We start from the raw sequence: 20199 nt of genomic DNA on the forward strand, positions 1-20199 counted from the left end.
TAACCCATGCCATGAAGAGACTTAATGGGACAGAGAATGCCTGGGGGCCTCCCTGAGGAGGTGACATGAGAACTGAACCACCAGAAGAAGAAAACACTATGAAGACCTGGGAGTGAAACGAACAGAGTGAACGCAGCTGCAAGGCCCCAGGGCATGAATGAGCTGGCACAGAAGAAAAGAGAGAAGGCCAGGGCTGCCAGGGAGTGAGGAGAAGAGTCATACCCAGCTCAGCCAGGGAGCCGGCAGGGGTCAGGTTAGGATTTGGATGTTCTTTTTCCTAAGAGCACTGGGAAGTCTGTGCAGTTCCCCTGAGGATGCCCTAAGGAGAGGATGCATCTTATTCCTTTAAGCCTGTGTGGAGGGCACAGGCAAGGCTAGACCCATTTACCATCCTCCCCTGAGAGGACAGGACAAGGCTGCTTCCACAGCCAGCTCTGCGGACAGAGGAGCGTGGTTCTCAGGCAGCAGGAGGACAAAGAACTTGGACAAGTTACTCTCTCAGTTGCCTTCTAGTTGGAGGAGCCTGTGGTGGCTTCTGTGGTTTTCTTATCTTTATTTACTTACCTCTGACTCATCTATTTCCAGAAATAATCTTGACAGGTTTCCAGTAACAGCACAAGCACATCAAGACCAAAATCCATTAGCATAATATCAAGAAAAAATAGCAAATTATAAGGAAAAGTATCTATGTTTAAAAAAATCCAGACTGAAGGAGGTAGCAGCAACACTGTATATAACTTAATTATGAGCTTCCTAGCAGCCAAAGTAAAAAGAGTACATAGTTCCAATGCCTGGTAGAAGGACGCATACCAGTTCATTAGTTCTAATCTTGCCCCTATAACTGCTTTGACACTTACAGTAATTGGACCATAGGCTGGTCTATCAGACAATGTGAGAGAAAAGGTGAAGGCCACCTGACAGGCAGTGGCCACCAAGGAGAGCTATACAACAGTGTTGAGCCGTATGGATTCGCAGACTTGAGACAGAGACCTTTGCAGACAGGAAGGATTTCTCTCAGGCAGAAAGTACAGTAGATTCCTCTGGGTTCCCACTGCTATCTCCCCCTATTTTTATCTTCCTTTAATGTCCCTGCAGTAAACACACAAACAGCAAAAACAGCAACCCACAAAACCACTGCTGCTCCAGAGGAGGGCCCTCCCAGGCCCCAGTCCCCACTGGGTGGGCAGTGCCTGGTAGTGGAATCCTACATATCCTGATGCGGGTATAACTGCGGGAAGAGCCCAGCCCACGCTGGACAACTGGTTTTGGTGAAGATGGTTTCTGTTGCCCAAATAGTGGTCAGAGGCAGTATCCATGGGGCACCTGAAACCCCCACCTGGTCTCCCGTCCAACCTCTGCATCCAGCATCACCAGCTCCCCAGGGAGGGCAGAGGAGCGAGAGCTGGGGCAGGCATTTAAAAGTATGTGGAGTCGAAATAATGACAGCAGGTTTCCCCCGTTCCCCTCCCTCTCCTTCCAAGACCTACTCGAACTGCAGCTGCGTGAGAGGAGGATCCGCTTCAGCAAAGACGGGCCCGTGCCCCATCCCCTGCGCCCATTTCCTGCTCCCGGCCATCTTCCTCATCTCCTTTGTGGCGCTCATAGCCTGCATCTCCCACAACCCTCTCTACATGATGGTGCTGCGGTGAGTGTGCCTCTCCTTCCCCACGCTTCCCTCACTTCGTGCCCAGCTGCCCCCTTCTCAGCTCTCCTGCCTTTCGTGCCCCTCAGTGTCCTTGGACGTTCTTGGGGTGATACAGGGAGATAATGCTGGTGCGCCAGTGGCGGGGGCTTCTGTGCCGGGCTTGTTGGGAGTCCCTCGCTGCAGCCTCACTCCGTGTCTCACGGGGTCCCTGTGCCTCCATCCTGCACAGGGAGGGCAGAGCCTGACGGCTGAGCCACGTGACCAAGCCAGGCTGCCTGATTGCACATCTGTAGACTCATTTATCTTCAAGTCCTAAAAGAACTGAGAGGGTGGAGGAGAATTCAGTTGGATACATAAAATCGGGGAAGGAAAATGAGGAAAGTTCCAGAGACAGAATGAGGGCCACGGAAAGGATGGAAATGAGAAAAGTGCAGTGTGCTAGGAGCCAGGTCAGAAGGGAGGGGCCGGCCAGGTGGGAGGGGAGGACAGAGGTATCCTGTTACAGCAGCACTGAGGTGCCCCTGAGGTGTGGACAGGGAATGACCTCCCTTCACCTCACCCTCGGCGAAGGAGAAAATAAGGTTTCAACCAAGTGGGCATAATTCACCCCCTGCCTGCCTCCCTCGTGTCCTCATCCGTCTGGCAAGCAGAGAGGGAAAAACACAGGATCTGGAAGCCCAGGGCCAGGGTCAAAGGCCCACTTCTGCCATGTACTGGCTGAAAGTCCTTGGGTGTTGCCCATCTCACCGAGTCTCAGTTTCCTCGCGGATGAAAGGGGGTTAATGATATTGACCTCGAAGGATTGGTGTCAGGGTTATATGGTAAATTGCTTTGTAAATACAAGGTGCTCTGCATATTAGTTAATTATCACTATTAACCAAATTATTGTTATTGCTATTACTATTATCAGCTAGCTAGGTGGCTAGTTTCCCCAGAAGACTAGGAGATGAGGAAGGGTCTGGGATTTTACCTTATTTACAAGTTAGCTTGCAAACTACCAAGCTCCTGTTTCTGTTACTGTTCCACAAAGATGCTGGCAGAGGCTGGGAGATTCCCGGGTCAAAGCCAAAGGACTTTGCTGCTCACAGCACAGCAAGCAGTGTGAACCTCATGCTGCATCATTTATCCATGCCCCCCAAGTCCTACTGGGTGACGTGGAGGGGCTCAGGTGTATGTTTCGCCTGCAGTGGGTGTAGGTCACAGCTAAGGAACACTGAGTTTGGGAGAGCCACTGCTTATATAGACCAAGCCTGCTGCTGGTCTAGAAGATTTTACCTCATGCCTCAAGGATGCTCGTTGCAGCCACAACCCTGGGAAATGGCCCACGAAGCGAACAGTCAGGACCTTGCATTCTTAGCATACTCCGCAAGACTGTGTAGGGACGCTGGGAGCACCTTGCCTCCCAGCACCACCCTCTCCTCCACTGCTCCCCATCCATGCATTCCAAGTACCCGTGCTTTCACCCAAGGCCCCTGAGTGGGCTTCCCTTCTTACACCCCAAGTCAGATGGACCATGGTGGACCCAGGGATCCTGAGAAAGGTGTGTGGGTGGCCATGACGAGGAGAGGGAATAGGATAAGGAAGTCCCTGAGCAGCGGAGAAGGGCATCCCTGTTAGATCACCTCCCAGAGGGCTGTCAAGCCCCAGGGATGGGGAAGTAGTGGAGGCAAAGCACCATTTCAACCACAGGGTGGGCTTTTCTAGAAAATCTCTGGTCAAGGGCTGGATTGAAATTGGAGAAGAGGCCCCAGTATCCCAAAATGATTTAAAGATAAATCCCACTGGGAAAGATGAAAGAATGGATGCTGTGTCGTATGGAGAAGGTGAGGCTTAACGATGGCATTGTAGGTGACCCAAACCTTATTTGTATCAGTCGTGGCCTCCAGCCAGGCATGGAAATACAGGCTGGGAGTGAAGGTTTGCCGAAAATGTATCAGGAAAGAGAGGTCAGAGAGCCAGCGTTAATTCGGGGCTGAAGGGGCAGAGAGTACAAGGAACTCAAAATCTCTATCAGAAGCCAAACTGGGGTTCCCAAGTCCCATCTGGCTGAGAATCCAGAGGAGTCTGCCCAGGGATAAGGACCAAGACACGGAAGCTTCTCCTATGGATCGGACCACTGAAGGCATCTGTGGGCAATTAAGGGAGTGTCCATGAGATTGAGATTTGAGGCACTTCCCACGTGGGGGATCCCAGTGGGTGCCTCCCCGCTGCTTCACCCCAGTGAGTATTCTGAGAAGCTGAAAGAAGGTCCCTTTCCAGTTTGCTAGCAGAACTATGGAGGTAAAACAAAACGTGTGCAGAGACCTGGGGATTACTTCTGAGTTCCCTCCCTTGCTGGCCCCTCAGCCCCCGAATGCTTTCCCCCAGCCAACTCCCGCTCAGGAGTGCGTGCACTCAGGGCACAGGGAAGCCTGGTGCCCCGGCTGGCCCGCCCCTGGCCCCCCACCTCGTGGAAGGGCGTGTCGTCGCTCTGCTCCACGCCCAGCCGGGATGACAGGGCCTGGCGGTACCTCCTCCAGACAGCCTGCCTCCTCTCTCTCTCTGAACGTCCTTCCTCAGCCAAGCACTTCTCTCCTCTTTAGAGAAGAAGGGTGGGAGCACGACTGGCTGCATAACTTTCAGGACCCAGTTCAAAATGGAAACGCAAGGCTCCTGGTTTGAAAATTATTAAGAATTTCAAGCCAGCCACAGCAGAGCACTAAAGCAAACACGGGACCTTTCTGAGGGAGGAGCCCTGTGAGGCCACACAGGTCGCATGCCCACGAAGCCGGCCCAAAGTAGAGGATTCTTTTAGTTGCACACAGGAGCCGACAGCCCAGGGGCCCTAATTACACTTAGTATCAGGGCTGTCTTCTATTGCTGTAAACACCACAGGAGCTGTTCAGACCTGCAGCCATAAACACAGCCTTCAGTATCCTCTCCGCTCCCAGACACTCTGCCCTTTGCTTCTTGAAGGGGGCTCTGGGCAGCCCAGAAAATCACAGAGACCAGTGGTTCTCAAACCTGAGTGTGCACAGAATCTCTTGGAGGGCTTCTTCCAACACAGATCGCTGGGCCCCATCCCCAGAGTGTCTGACTCTTCTTCTGAGGCAAGGCCTGAGAATCTGCCTTGCAAATAAGTTCCCAGGGGATACTGACGCTGCTGGTCCAGTGATCATGCTTTGCGAACCACTGAGAGGAGCAACGGGAGCTCGGGGAACCCAGCCAGGCCACGTGAGGGCAGGTTCCGACACGCCCTGAGGCTGTGGCTGCCCCGGTGGGGGGAAGGCACAGCCCTGAGTCCTCCCACTGCTGATTTCCTGTGTGCCTTTTCAGCGTGGTGAACCAGGAGGAAAAGTCATTTGCCATCGGAGTACAGTTCTTGCTGATGCGTCTGCTGGGTAAGTGTCAGAGATGCCCCCCTCCCCGTGGCCCCAGATGACAGGGAATCAGAGGGCTGTGGGGTGCAGGGTGGGGACGGGGAAAGCCCCGTCTCATCTCTGTCGTAAAGAGAAGCTGTACACAGTCAACACAACAGTAAATGCCAAATCCCATATGGGCGGTTTCCCCATCACTTGAGGTTAGGAAAGATTCCATCTATGGCATTAACACCAAATGAAAGTATGTAAGAAAAAGGAAAAGTGGACGCAGCTGAGAATGCCTAATAGAACATTGAAGGCAGGTATTTTTTCATCTCTCTCCAAGAATTCTCTGTAGGAACAAAACCTCGTGCTCCTGTCCCAAGCAGAACGGCAGCGGAGCCCAGCCCTGGCTTCCTTTCCATTTGACAAAATACACTCCTCCTACCTCTATTTAGCAAAGTGGGGCCCTCTGCCGACCAACCCTGCCTGCTCTCAAGCAGCCCAGAACCCAGGAGGAAGGGAACTGTGCACAGCAATCAGGACTGGCTACAGGAGGACAAGCTGCCTGCAGGCATCAGGGAACACCCAGCTTGCCCTGCAGGTCCTTTCCCAGACTGCTCACGCTGGACTGTCCCTTCTGGACACCTCCAAGCACTAGATAAACACAGGGCACTAATATGGAGACCCTTGCAGTGAAGGTACACTAAGTAAAGGGACTGATTCCAGGACGGATTCACACTAAGTAAAGGGATCAGATAAAATGACAGATTTATTGAGGACCCGGGGGCATGCACCGCAGCGGGGAATACGGTGACTGCAGTGGAGGGATTTCATCTGTGATCAGGGTGCACTTTCTGACCTTAAACGCTGAAATCCCTGCAGAGCGCATGGTGCATTATTATCTGGGAGTCTGATCTGCACTTCACCCCGTAGCAGCTTCCATGATCACACTGGGGTGTGTGGGTGATGTCTCTCCTGGGCCTGCTGAGCAGGAGGCCCTCTCCGACCAAATCTGGGGGAGGTGTGGGGTGATGAGGAGTGAATCAGTTTTTTCAGTGGGATTTCTCGGTGTCTGGCCACTTGCTCCTCTCGCCCCAGAAGCCCCCCTTCAGACTCTGCTCCTCTGGCCTATATTACAAGCACAAAGGACACAGGACACTGGGATCTATCCTGTCCTGGTGGCAGAGGTATGGTCGTCACCACAGTGCCTTTCCATTTATAACTTATCATTTATAACTTGCTCTGAAACCTCCACTGGGAAGGAAACCTTACATTCCGCCCAGCCCAACAGCAGCCAGGATGGGCTCTGGAGAGCCCTGCCCTGCTTCTTCTAGCCACGGTGAAAACAGCCCCTCTCCTGAGGCTCAAAGCACCTGCTGCCTTTGTTTTGTCATTTGAGCTCAGATAACTCAGTGTGGCCACCACAGATAGAAAACCCAGGCTGGAGGGATCCATTCATCACCTGAGAAGGCAATTCCACCCTGGGTAGAAAAAAGGACTTGGCAAGTTTCAAATTACCCACTGGGACTTGGCTGAAAATTTTTCTGGACTTTATTTCTATTCAGGGAACAGCATTCAGGAAGGTCAGTCCTTGTGTCCAGTTTCCATCCCCTGTTCACCTGGAGATTAGGGAGCCAGCAGGTCTGAATAGAGAGGCTGGTTCTTGAAGGTTCCCACCTCTGGGCAGAGCCAGAAGCAGAAGATTGCCTTTTTCTTTCCTCCAGAAGCAGCTTCCCACAGGGCCCAAAACAGAGTCTGAGAGACTGTTCAGAGTGGTTCTGAGAATGGGGTGGCCTGGCCCAGGTGTGGATCCGGCCGAGCCCTTCCCCAGTCCAGTGACTGCCTGGAACTGTAGCTAAGGATGTGGGGCTCATCCGAATATTCAGCAGCCGTAGGGCATGGCCCCGATGGACCAGTTCTCGCCACTCAGCTGTGGGGAAGTTCAGGGGGCCTGGGAGGTTCTGAGCAGCCAGGGTATTGGGGGTCTGCTGGGGGTGTTGTCTAAACCAGCAGGGCAGCTTCGTGTAGTGGAAGAATGTGGGATCTGAACCTCCAAAAACGAGGGTGCAAAGTCCAGCCCTAACCCCGCTTGCCTATGCAAAGGTGAGCCAGCCAAGCCCACCTTCCTCCCCGTTAAAATGAGGACACCCACCCACCTCCGGGCTGCTGTGAGGACCCGAGGAGTTGGTGTCCTTGAGAGCCTCCTGCCACCCAGTGGAGCCTAGCAACCCCAAGTGTGGGAACTATGGTATCTGTCTGAGCAGGCCCACGGTGACATCTGCAACTCACTCTGCCCTGGAAGGATGGCTCAGGCCCCTTTTCTCTTCTAAGCCTCTGGTGAAAGAGTAATTCAGGCTTCATGGAAAGCTCTTCTGCTTTCCAAAGTCACTGTGGTTCCCAGGGTGGGGCAGAGCCGTGCTCATGCCCGTGAGCTGTGCAGGGGTGCTGGGGGGCTCACTCCCCACCCTGCCGGGTGCCTCTCCTGGCAGCTCCACGTGACCTGAGCTCTCTGAACTCTCTTCCCACTGATGCCAGCCTGGCTGCCGTCTCCAGCCCTCTACGGCCTCACCATCGACTACTCCTGCATCCGCTGGGGCGCGCAGTGCTCTGGAAGGCGAGGGGCCTGCATCTACTACGACAACGACGCTCTCCGAGACAGGTGAGGGCCCGCACGACGTGCCAGGCCCCAGGCCCAAGCAGAGGCCGTCATCTGCTCCAGTGGCAACTGTGAGGCTCTCAGGCCTCCGAGGGAGAGGGCAGGAGGGGAGCTGCCTTGGGCAGGGAGCGGGGCCACCGGTGACCGGCATTTCAGGGCCCACAGAGAGCCGTCCAAGACTCAGGGGCTGCTCTGTTGTGGCCCCCCTTCTGCGGTCCCCACTGGCCCTCGGGGGGTGGGAACAGCAGCAGAAAGGTTTTTCAAAGGGAGAGGCCGTGGCTGTGGGATGATGATGCCAGGCCAGCCTCCCACTGCTCAGAAAGAGGTGGCCCGTCACGGCTCCTGGCAGAGGCCAAGGGCAGGCGGCACCCAGCTGCAGCACCACTGAGTTTGGCACCTCTTCCAGCCACCTCACCTGCTGCCTCATCACACAGACAGAAACAGCAGGGAGAGTGGGCTTCAGGGGGCAGGACGGGATCTGGAAACGGCGTGGGAGTGGAAGGCCAGCATAGAAGGCCTGGAGCGGGGCAGACCAAGAGGCAACGGGAAGGTGCCCCCTCCTGGCTGTGCTGGGCAGCAGGACCCTCCAGTCGGCTGGGTCTGCGGTGTTTCTCTGGCCCTCCAGGGGTCGCCAGGGCAGGGACGAGAAGCAGTGGACTGGGAGTCCCACATCTACTCCCCGCCTACTCCTTGCGAGGCCTGTGGTCCTGGGGTTAAAAGGAATGAGGAGAGCAGCCCCACCTGGGTGGGCCCGGATCCTGCCCTGAGTGGTGAGGACACCTGGCCCGGGCCACTGTGATGCTGCCCACAGAGCCTCCACACCCCTCACAGGGCCTGTCTCCTGCCCCACAGGTACCTGGGCCTGCAGGTGGGCTACAAGGCTCTGGGCACGCTGCTGCTCCTCTACATCAGCTGGCGGGTGAAGAAAAACAAGGAGTACAACGTGCAGGAGAAGGCCGCCAGCCTCATCTGACAGGTGACCTCGGCCGCCGCTCTGCTCTCGAGAATGGACCCTGCCCCGCACCTGCCCACATTTACTAACGTTAACACGGCATCTCCTTTTCATTTCTTAAATAAGAGAGAAAACCCCACCAACATTTGCCTTCCCTGTCCCCCCCTCCCAGAGCACCCCAGGGTCCCTTGGGGCTGCTGTGCACCTGGGCCAGGGGGGGCACAGAGCTGGTGGGCTGGGTCTTCCCTGGCCCCTTGGGAGGGGCCCCCAGAGGCCCAGGCTCATCCTGCGCAGTAGGGATGCTCACTGAGGCAGCTCTGCACCCCCAGCCCCGTAGTGGGTGGTTTCCCAGGCGGAGAGACCTCTGGGTATCTGCCCAGAGGAAGAAGGGAGGGCTGAGCTCTTACTGGCCAGAACCAGGCTAGGGGAGGGGGAGGCTGGCTGCAGCCCCCTCTGCCTCCGGGTTCGGCACCAGCACAGAACCCAGGAGGGGCTGGCTCCCTTCCCCTCAGATCCTCACTTCCTGCCCCGAGAGGCCACTTTGGAAGCTTCCCTGTTGGGAAGTACAGCCAGCTGTTCCCCTCTCAGTTACCCACGCTCAGGCGCCAGAGCTGGGACTGACACCCAAGGATGGGCCATCCAAATGCCGTTCACGTTAACTCTAGGCCCTTCCGTACACGGGTCTGTGCATGTTTATCTCTGTCTTTCTGGGGGTATATCTCGAACTAAGAATGCCACGCTGTGGTGAAGACCTGCGGCCGGCTGTGGATAGCCGTGATGCCCAGGCCCCACTCCACGGTGTGAGGACAGGACTCGTCATCTCAGAGTGGTGGGAAGAACCCCTCCCCCACAAGCCTCCCCAGGCGCAGATGAGGTGGCTTCACATGGGCTCCCTCATCTGGACTTTAGCCTGTGTGTCACGGAGTAAAGGGAGGCCATCAGGGATGTCCGCAAAACAGGTGATGAAGCCCAGGGAATGTCAAAAGCTGCCAGGCTGCTCGGCCATCTGCAGCCCACAAAGTAGAGGCCCGAGAGGTTGACTCTCCTGGTCCTGAACACACTCATCAGCATTTTCTCAGCCTCTTCTCACCGCCTCCAGAGGGGTGAGCGCCTTCTCCGGACTTGGGCTGAGAGGCGCTGCTGCTGTGGGTGCAGGTTCAGAGTCAGAAACCAGCAAGGGAGGCCTTTCATCCACAAGTATTTTATTTATTGGAGACCGACCTTGTGCAAGGCGGCGCTGGCGCGTGGTTCTCCCGGAGCTTCCCCGCCCTCCATCTACACTAAGGCCTCCTCCCAGAGTGGGCTCACTGGGCAGGGCTGGGACTGCACAAGCAAGAACCCGGAGACTGTCAACAAGACCTTGACCGTCCACGCCCCATCGGACTGAGCCCGCTCCTGGCCTTTACCAAACAGGGAGCTGACTCGCCATGCCCTCTGGAGCAGCTGGACATTGGTTGTGGCCACATGCAGATCTCTTGAGTGCCACTGCTCTTGGAAGACCCGTCCAGAAGCCACCTCCAGAAAGGCCTCATATGGTGGAATGTCAACGGCCACACTGCCATGGGACCGAAGTCTTTGTGAAAGCCACTGTCGCAGACAGCCTGATTCCAAAGCCACCAGCTCTATTTCCACAGATCTCACTCTGGAAGGGAGGCTCTATGCAGCCTCAGGCCCTTAAATGGCCTGCTTGGAAAATGATTCCCTGCAACTAACCCTGGTCCTTCTCGCTGCCATTTAACCAAATTCTGAAGGCACTATCTTCAGCTGAGCTCATGAAGAATGAATGCCAACCTTCAGATTCTGGAAGATGGTTGCCCTCCCAAGCCTTTTTTTCTATTCTGATATTGCTATTAATATATTATAATTCTGCTGTTGATATAATTTGGTCATGAATTTGTACTGTCATGTACATTGGCTAGAGAGCAGACAGAACCTATACCTTCTGGCCAGAGGAGCTGCCCCTGCCCCAACCCTTGGGGGCCCAAGGCCATGGGGATGGGAAGTGATGCTACTCTAACCCATCATCCTGGTACAGAGCAGCAGCAGGTACCTCTTGTCCCTTCAGTGAATCTCTGCAGGTGACTGTCAAGACCCCACAGTGCTGGGCTCTCAGGAGCCCTGATCCCTGCCCTTGAGTTTATATGCAGAAGTGGGGTTGGACATGAACAGCTAAGTCCATGACACAAAAGAGAACTAATATCGTAATCATCACCGATCACTTGGTCACAGCCAGTACAACTGGCCCACAGCAAACCTGCCAGCTGGGACTATAATAGTGTCACCTTCATTTCACTTCCGGTGCAAAGCTTAACAAGTTTCCTTGAGTGTTGGACTCTCATAGAGTGTGTTGTTAAAATGCAGATTCCCGACCCTCTCCACCCAGCCCCAGAGGCCCTTTATATGGGGCTGAAGGGGGCCCAGGAGTGGCATTTTTAACTGGCCCCTCGTGTGAGGCTGATGTGGCTTGTTAGACCCTGTGTGGTGGGTCGTTAGGGCCTCAAGGATGTCCACTTATGCTTAGACCACTGAGACACGGACCCACACTGGGCCTGTGGTCAGCTCAAAGGTGGCCGGAGGAGGAGAAGGCTCCAGTCAGGGGCTAGTGGACATGGAAAACAATGCAAGAGCCCACATTTATATTGGGTTCTACCAGTCCTAAGGGTGGAACTCTCCCTCTACAAGCTTGAGAGTGCAAAATGTGTCACTGTCATTTCTTCATATTGGTTGTGTCTGACTTCAGGCCCTCACGCTGCTGACTGGCCGGAAATTCGACCTCAACCAGCCTTGTGTTTGGCTCTCAGAGCCATCTGCATGTCCTTGGGTCCTGCCACTGTGGGTCTTTGGTCCCTTCCCAGTCTGAGGCCTCCTAGAAGCCCTGCTTCTTCCCTGAGCCTGGAAACCCTAAAGAGGCCAGATCCCAAGACTAGGGTCCTGTGTACCCGCAATGATGCTCCCCATCCCCACATCCAGTCCTAGGAAGTCCACCCCTCTGCTCCACTCCCTCTCCCAGCTCCTCGGGGGCTGAATGAAAAAGCCAGGAAAGGAAGGGTATGCAGGAACTTTTTTATCCCATCCTTCCTTGAGCCTTTTTGGCACAGGAAAGGGAAAATGCAGTGAGAATTAAATGCCACATCTCCATAAATCATGCTTTGGCCCACAGCCCTTTGGGGTGATCCTTACCATAGCCCCATGTTGGAGGCCAGACTGGTCTTAAGGCTCCATTTGAAGATGAGGAATCTGAAATCAAGGAAGTGACCGTGTAGTCAAGTTTACGCAAATAATAACTGGCCGGATCTGGACTCAAACCAGGCTGTCCAGACCTCTCTGTCTGCTCCAGCTCCCCTACTGAGTCAGTCTGTTCCCTCGGAAGTTCACTAGCCCATGGGATGGAGGTGGGGGAATCTACTGAGGGCCAAGCAAGGTAGGTAACGGAGATGGAGAGAACCAGGTAATATTTCACTTACCCACCTGCTTTTCAAGTAATGAACGTTACAACTGTTCATTAACCAGGGCCACGTCAGCCCTATAGCACCAGAAGTTAAAGGAGAGTCACGGAGAAAAGGGACAAAGAGGAAAAGGCTTTTAGGAGAAAAGGCCTTGAGAGAGCTGCACACAGACAGACCTTCAAGGAGACACGCCCACCTGGTGACGGGTTAGCAGTCTCGCTTAGCAAACAAAGCCACGTTGTGATTTTCTCCAGCTGCGTTCAAAGATGAAGAGATACATTTAATCTGGGGGTGAATCCAGTCACTATCAAATTAATATTAAAATATTATATTACAGATTCCCAGGGGCTGTGTGTGTGTGTCTGTGTGTGTGTGTGTGCGTGTGTGAGAGAGACAGAGACAGAGACAGAGAGCGAGGAAGAGAGAAAGAAAAAACAAAAACTCTGTGAATCCAAGAGAGAAATACTATCTTTTACAACCACAAGAACTAAATAGCTGGGAGAAATGTCCATCTCCTGCCAACAGCACAGAATTCATTATAACCTTTAACCAGAGATTAAATACGTAAACAGGTCGTGGGCAAGCCCTTGGCAAATTATAAGTGAGAGAAAGTTTTTCTCCCAAGGTACACCCTGCCCGCTCACCCACTCATCCGCTCTCCACCCCACCCCCGCAGTGTCATTGCCGTGCCACACAGGGGTCACCACAGCTTGCTGAAGTCCCTGATCCCAGGCACCTGCTACAGCCTGATGACAATAACAGTAACTAAAATGTGCACAGATCTTTAGAGTTCACAAAGCCATCCATTCATTTAACAAACTCCTTTAACTGGAAACTCAGTCAGGATAGGCTTGGCTGCGCTGGGTAGCAAACCTCACCAATCTGTCACGTGACACAACAGGAGTTTACGTCCTAGTCTACTGTGGCTCTGGGTGACTCTCAGGGCAGTGGCCTCCAAGCAGTGGCTCAGTACCTCCACTTCATAACATGCTGCCATGATGGATGAAGCAGGGCCAGGCAGTCCTCGAAGGTCTTGCGCTGGTAAGTAAACGTTTTGGCCCAGAAGTAACATGCTTCACCTCTGCTCCCAGCCCCTTGGCCAGAACTAGTCAGTGTCCCTGCCTAACTGCCACAGGGATGGGGAAAGAGAATCCTTTTGTGAGCTCAGAAGAGACAGCAGATATGGATAAGCGCTAGGCTCCTCCACCACTGGGGCGAACCTGGATGGAGGTAGGTGCTCACTGGGACACTTAAGTGCATCAGGTGTTGGGGGAGGGGGTCCAGCAAAAAGAAGTTCTCCAAAGGAGGCAGCATCAGTACTGGGTCCCCAAAGGTGAGGAGGTGATTTCCAGGCAAAGCTGAGCCCGTAGGCAGTTTGCCGAGGAACGGGGAGGTGGGCAGGAAGGTTGGCTCAGAGGAAGCAGATGGAGTATTGGCAGAGGGAGATGCGGGCTCGGGGAAGGGTTCTCCTGAGATGGGAGAGACTTTCTGGGGCAAATGGCCAAGGGAGCGGGGAGGCTGAAGAGCCAGAGCGAAGGGGTCTGAGGAGGAAGAGGGGGTGCGCCAATCCTCTGTGCAGGAATCTCACCCAGAGCTTCCACCAGCCCTGAAAGGCCAGCACGACTAGTTCTACCCTACAAATGAAGAAAACGAGGCCCTCCCAGTTGTGACTTGTGCCTTCCTTTATTCACTTAGTACCTGATGTAGATGAGGACAAAAGATGATACACACATGATCCCTAACCTCCAAGGTCACATAATTAAGAGCAAGAATTAGGTACAAGTGCTGAGAGCTCATTCGGCTGAGAGATCAGAGTAGGGGCTTGATCCATCCTTGCAGGATGGGCTAGATTTCAGGAGACCCCAAGGTGCAGGGAAAGACATTCCAGGCAGAGATCAGGAAGCAGGAAAACCTGTGGGAGTTCTGAGAACTCACTGGACACAGGGTGCATGAAGGAGAGCAGGGGTCATCTCTGGAGAGGCAGTCGTGTCTGGGCTTAGCGGTTCCTGGAGGGTTTTGAGGGCGGCCAGGAGTGGTGGGGCCCCCTGGTCCTGGCTGAGTCAGCACCCACCTCTTCCCACTTGGGCCTGGAAGGAGGACCTCAGAGCCCCAGCCAACCCATCCCAGGAAGGTCCTTCTAGCTCAGGTTCCCTCCAGGGCTCTGTCTACACTGGGAAAGGGCTCCTGAGTGGGCCCTGCCGTCCCTCAGGGAGCGGTCCTCTCAGTACCCCCAGCACACCTGGCATGCTCCCAGGGAGCCCCCACGTCTTGTGCTTGGAGGAACCACCCATTTGCGTCCTCCCTCTTGGCCAGAGCGCCAAGGCTGCCCCAGCCCAGCGTGGGGTGGAAGCTGCTCTATCCCCTCTCTTCCCCTCCCACCTCCTCTTTCTCCCTACTTGAGCCTGTTGGAACTCCAGACTTGGAGCTGGGAGTCAGAAAGTCTGAGTCTCAGGGCAGAACGGGGCAGGTAATTTAAAGGGGCATCCATCCAGGCCTTTAGTGTTGCTACCCCCTTCTCCTTTATCTGTGGTCCATCAGCGTGCAGCCCCTTCTACAGACACCAGCTCCATAAACGTGACCTCAGAGATCCCAGACGGGGCCCAACATTTGTTTAAACCTCAGCCCTCATTACACCTCACTACCACCAGCTTGCGGAAAAGGAAGCAGCGGGTTCGGATGAGTTCTCCCTTGGGTCCCCCACTGCGAAAGACCGAGGCAGGTTTCACGCTATTCCCGTCTGGCTCCTTTCCTCTCCATTCACACCGAGATTCCAGAAGGGCTCCTGCAGCCCAGCGTTTCAATAGATCAGGTGTGTTGAGTGCCCACTCATTTTGTCCTAAGAGCTTCACATACGTTTGCACCTTTAATCGTCACCACAAGCCCAGTGAGATGTAATTATCCTGCCGTTTCCCATGAGGAACCTGAGGCACAGCGGACTGTGGTCCGGGGCCCTTTTCTCTCATTTCCACCGAAAGGCGGCGCGGGGCAGGCGCTGGGGTCTGCAGAGCCGCGCCTCGCGGGCGCCATGGGAGCGAGGCCGAGGGGCAGGCGGCCACCAGGGGGCGCCGCCCGCCGCGCCGGGCCCGGAGTAAGACGCCGGGCACCACGCCCCGCCCTCCGGAGCGGCGCGGGGGAGACCGGCTCTGCGTCCCCACCAAGCGCGTCTGGGGGCCCCCCGAGGCCCGGCCCCGCGCGCCTCCCGCAGCTCAGCGTCCCCGCCCCGGCGCCCTGGGGCCCGCCGGGCTCCTCTCGCCCACCCCACTCCCGCATCCTGGACACCCCGGGACCGCCCGGGGTCTCAGCCCGCCGGCGCCTGCCTCTGGCGTGTCCTTGAGAAGATTTCCTTCCCCCGCCGCGCGATAAAGCGCCATTTAGTCTGTTTATCTGTATTTTCAGTACGAAAGTGCAGTAAACACATTCAAGAACGAGGAAGGTAGAGAAAAGGGTGCCAGGAAGCACCGAGAGGGCCCGCAGGCACATATGTCTTACCCCACGCTCTACGACGTGTCGTGGGCAGGGCGGTCACCCCAGCCCGCCTTGTGGGGTCACAGCCTCCCCGCAGCGTCGCCGCCTGGGAACCATCGTTCTGTGGCTGCAGGGCGCTCAGGTATCCTCCCATCCCTCCTTAACTCCGGTTCTTGGAGCACCTCCTGGGGTCTGGCCCTGAGACAGAAGCGGGCACCAGAGAGAAAGCTATGTCCGATTCAGGCCCTGTCCATCTCGGGGAGTGTCCAATTGCCCATCCTGTCGCAGACTCGGGCATCAGGCAAGTGCCGGGCACCAGGCTTGTGGCGGTGAACAAGACAAATAGAAGCCATTCCCCGGTGGAAGACAGACGTAACCAAGAAGGCACACAAATTGTGTGGTTGGGATTGGCTAATAATTCCAGTTGCAATAGTGCCATGGAGGAGAAGTGCAGACAGATGCCTGCATCGGAATGCAGGGCAAAGCGGGTATGTGGTGGTATCACAAAGGTGAGAGAGGCCAGTTCCCTAGTGGATTAGGGATCAGGAGTAGGGGAGGTGAACTCCAGCTGAATCTTGAAGGGTGGGAGCAAGTTTGTGGAGCAGGGGCCTTAGAATGAAGGTGTTCTGGGCAGGGGGAGCTACAGGCTTGGAGACTCACAGGGGAGAAGCTTGTGGTATGTTTGCCTGGAGGGGGGTCGGGGGTGGGTAGCACAGTTACAAGTTGCTGGAGGCGGAGTGTAGCTGGGAAGCAGGCTCTAGAGGGAAGGTGTGCCACGTACCGTCTACACCTCCTTTAGTAACTGGATGCTGCCTGTGGGTAATGGGAAGCCACCGACACGCTTTTAAGGGGCAAGATGCAACCAGATTTCTGGGTTTAAAAGGCCGCTGGGGCTGCATTGTACTTGGGAAAGGGAGCCGGGCTGGCAAAGGTAGGTTCTCAGGAAGGAGGCCTCCTTCCTGTCTTGGTGGCTGCTGGGGGCACTGCTGCTAGAGAAGGTCAGAGCTGAGATGCCCCAGCAGGTCCAGAGCCGAGGGTGGGACCAGCGAGAAGCAGGAGCCTCCCAGGGGCCCACAGGCTCCCGGTGGCCAGGCTGAGCTGCCCAGAGTGTGAGGGTTCGCATGAGACCTGCTGGAGCGGGTCCCTGCACCAGAATGTGCCTTGTTAAAAAATAGATGTTGGGAACTGGCTGTCTCTGGGCCCAACACATGGGGTCTAATTGGCCCACTTAACATTTGTTTTTAAATTAGCTGCAATCATTGAGAGAGTTTGAATCTCGGGAGTTTTTTCTTGGAAAAACCCTGGGCCAGTACTCAAGTCCTACAACAAGGAACTGGAGCTGAGTAGAGACCACCCTTTCAGGTGGTCCCTGTATTCTTAGGGTTGCTGAGGTCCCCACATCACATGCTTAGCCCCTGTGGGTATTTAAATTTTCACACATACCTACACCCCTAAAGCTTCAAGCTAAGGCACCAGAAATCCGGGTGAATGTTGGAAAGGGCCAGTCCAGAAGCAAAGGGCTGTGTTTGAGAAATAACCTCCAGATAGATGACTGCCTGCTAGAAGCCGTGAGAGACAGTGGTGACTGCAGGTGGCTGATTGGGGCCTGCTGGAGAATGAAGTCCAAGCAGAACTCCCACCTTTTTCCCCAAACCTCCTTTCACTGACTTTCCCATCTCACTTAACAGCACTCTAGCCTCCTAGTGATTAGACCAAAACCTCGGAGACAATGGAAAATAAGCTTAAAAAAAAAATCAACTTTATTGACATATAATTTGCATACAACAAAAAGCACTAATTTTAAGGCTACTTACTGTTCAGTGAGTTTTGAATCCAGATATAGAATGTTTCCATGACCTCCAGAAAACTTTCTGATACCGCTTTGCAGTCAATACTACACTTACCTCCCTACCCCATCCTCTCACCTCATTCAACCACCACTGATACGCTTTATTTCTACAGATAACTTTACTTGTTCTAGAATTTCATATAGATGAGATCACACAATACATAGTCTTCAGTGTCGGGCTTCTTTTGCTTAGATTCATTCATGTGGTTGTGGATATGTACAAGTTCATTCATTTTTATTGCTGGTTAGTATTCCGTTGGATGAGTATAATTTATCCATTCACCTGGGCATTTAGGTTGTTTACAATTTTTTTTACTACTATGAATAAAACTGCTATGAACATTTATGCACACATCTTTTTATGGATCTATGTTTTCATTTCTCTTGGGGAAAAACCTAGGAGTAAAAATTGCTAGATCAAAGGGTATGTGATGTGTAACTTCATAAGAAACTGCCTGTTTCCAAAGTTGAAATGGAAGTGGAAGACCTCAGTAATGATCTGTTATGTAGAGTACAAGTAGCACTAACTATTAAAAAGATTGATAAATTGAACTACATGAAAATTAAATACTTCTTTTCAGCAAAAACACCATTAAAAGAGTGACACAGCAAGCCACAGAGAAGAAAAAGAGTTCCAACTTATATAATAAGTAAAACACTTGTATCCAGAACCTGTACATAAAATTCCTATACATGTAAACAAGAAAAACATACCCCCAACAGAGAAATAGGCAAAGTACTTGTATACTTACTTCCCAAAAGAGGATATCCAAATGCCAACAAATATATCAAAATGTACTTAATATCATTAGTCATTCAGGAGATAAAAATTAAAACTACAGAGTGATTCTACTACATCTCTACCAGAATGGCCGCAGTTATAAAGACTGATGATACTAAGTGTTGGCAAGAATAGGAATGCTCATATGTGGCTGGTGGGGGTGTAAATTGGTGTAATCACTTTGAAAGCATTTTGGCATTTTCTACTGAAGCTGAACACATTGCATATCATTTGACCCAGAAATCCCACTCCTATGCATATACCCACAGAAATACACTGCCTGTGTGCAAGAGACACCAGCAAGATGTTTCATAACAACATCATTCATAATAGCCCCACCTGGAAACTGCACCATACACATACATGAGCACATACATATACAATACATACAGCAATGAATACAGTAACCACAGCATCATGGATGGATCTTACAAACATTTCGTTGAGTGAAAAGCTGAAACCCAATAGAATTCATACCCTGGGCTTCTAGAACCACTCAAATGAAACTGCATGTTGTAAGTCAGAAAAGTGGTTAGTTTGGGAAGAAAGGAAGGCTTAGTAACTGGGAAGGGCATGAGGATACCTGCTGTGATTGTAGCAATGTTCTACTTCTTGAACTCCTGGTGGATACATTGTTTTGTGATAATTCATTGAGCCATGCAGTTATGCTTTATGTGCTTCTGTGTATCATAGTTCACAGTATAAAGAGTCAAAATGACATGGATGCATCTCTTTTGGCACCTCTGTAATTGCACCATTGCCCCATGGATGAAACACAGAATCGTCCTTAAAGTAAAACTCACACCTAAGATTTGATTTTACAAGGATTTATTTAATTAAGTTTTTTGAGTAAATTTTAGATTAAAATCAACACTTGTGATTTTATTGTACAGTAACATGTTACCAGCTTTTAAAATAAATGGTCTTTGTATTGAAGTGCCTCAAATAGAAAGCATTTCCAATTGTAAAACTTGCACCAATTTACTTTTATATTTATGATTTTTTAAAATGAGGGCCAATACTATCATGTTATATGGCACCACCTGCCCTGCAACTTATTTTAGACAGAGATGACTTCAAACCAAAAGTCTGATTTGTTTTAACTTAGTAGAATAAAGAAGTGGCTTTTTTATTCCCCACTTCCTCATTCTGCACTGTCTGATAGGGGAAAAAACATTATGTGGGAAAAAATAGGATTATCAGTTTTAACATTCAGCATAAATTGTAATAAATTTTAATACTTATTGTTCAAAATTCATCTTCCTCTTAAAATGTTCCAATTAATAACTTTTTACCCCAAAATATCTGCATACATTTGTTCTGTCTTGTCAGAGCACAATATTTACTTTTTAAATGGGAGCTTAATTGTTTATACATAGTTTAATCTTATACTCACAAGCTACCTATTTCAAGAACAAAGTTTTTGAGATAGACTCATCCACCAGAGGGCAGACAGCGGAAGCAAGAACTACAATCCTGCAGCCTGTGGGGAAAAAAACCACATTCACGGAAAGACAGACAAGATGAAAAGGCAGAGAGCTATGTACCAGAGGAAGGAACAAGATAAAATCCCAGAAAAACAACTAAATGAAATGGAAATAGGCAATCTTCCAGAAAAAGAATTCAGAATAATGATAGTGAAGAAGATCCAGGACCTTGGAAAAATAATGGAGGCAAAGATCGAGAAGGTGCAAGAAATGTTTAACAAAGATCTAGAAGAATTAAAGAACAAACAGAGATGAACAACACAATAAATGAAATGAAAAATACACTAGAAGGAATCAATAGCAGAATAACTGAGGCAGAAGAACGAATAAGTGACCTGGAAGGCAGAATGGTGGAATTCACTGCTGTGGAACAGAATAAAGAAAAAAGAATGAAAAGAAATGAAGACAGCCTAAGAGACCTCTGGGACAACATTAAATGCAACAACATTCGCATTATTGGGGTCCCAGAAGGAGAAGAGAGAAAGGACCCAAGAAAATATTTGAAGAGATTATAGTCGAAAACATCTCTAACATGGGAAAGGAAATAGCCACCCAAGTCCAGGAAGCACAGAGAGTC

The 20199-nt window shown here is 52.2% G+C and overlaps 1 protein-coding gene across 2 annotated transcripts in view; it reads left to right on the plus strand.

Annotated features, from left to right (window-relative positions):
• SLCO2A1 (solute carrier organic anion transporter family member 2A1) overlaps window positions 1-10474 on the plus strand; it is a 78159-nt gene extending 67685 nt beyond the window's left edge. Inside the window, exons 11-14 of one of the 2 annotated variants that reach the window (XM_019934193.3) lie at window positions 1482-1645; window positions 4961-5025; window positions 7476-7645; window positions 8495-10474. In XM_019934193.3, coding sequence (XP_019789752.1) covers window positions 1482-1645; window positions 4961-5025; window positions 7476-7645; window positions 8495-8683 — 588 coding nt within the window. In that variant the 3' untranslated portion in view covers window positions 8684-10474. The remainder of the gene's footprint in view (window positions 1-1481; window positions 1646-4960; window positions 5026-7475; window positions 7646-8494) is intronic. The other variant, XM_019934194.3, reaches the window with a different exon arrangement.
• Window positions 10475-20199: the final 9725 nt, after the last annotated feature.

This window comes from Tursiops truncatus, chromosome 4, assembly GCF_011762595.2.
Source record: "Tursiops truncatus isolate mTurTru1 chromosome 4, mTurTru1.mat.Y, whole genome shotgun sequence".
Lineage (NCBI taxonomy): Eukaryota > Metazoa > Chordata > Mammalia > Artiodactyla > Delphinidae > Tursiops > Tursiops truncatus.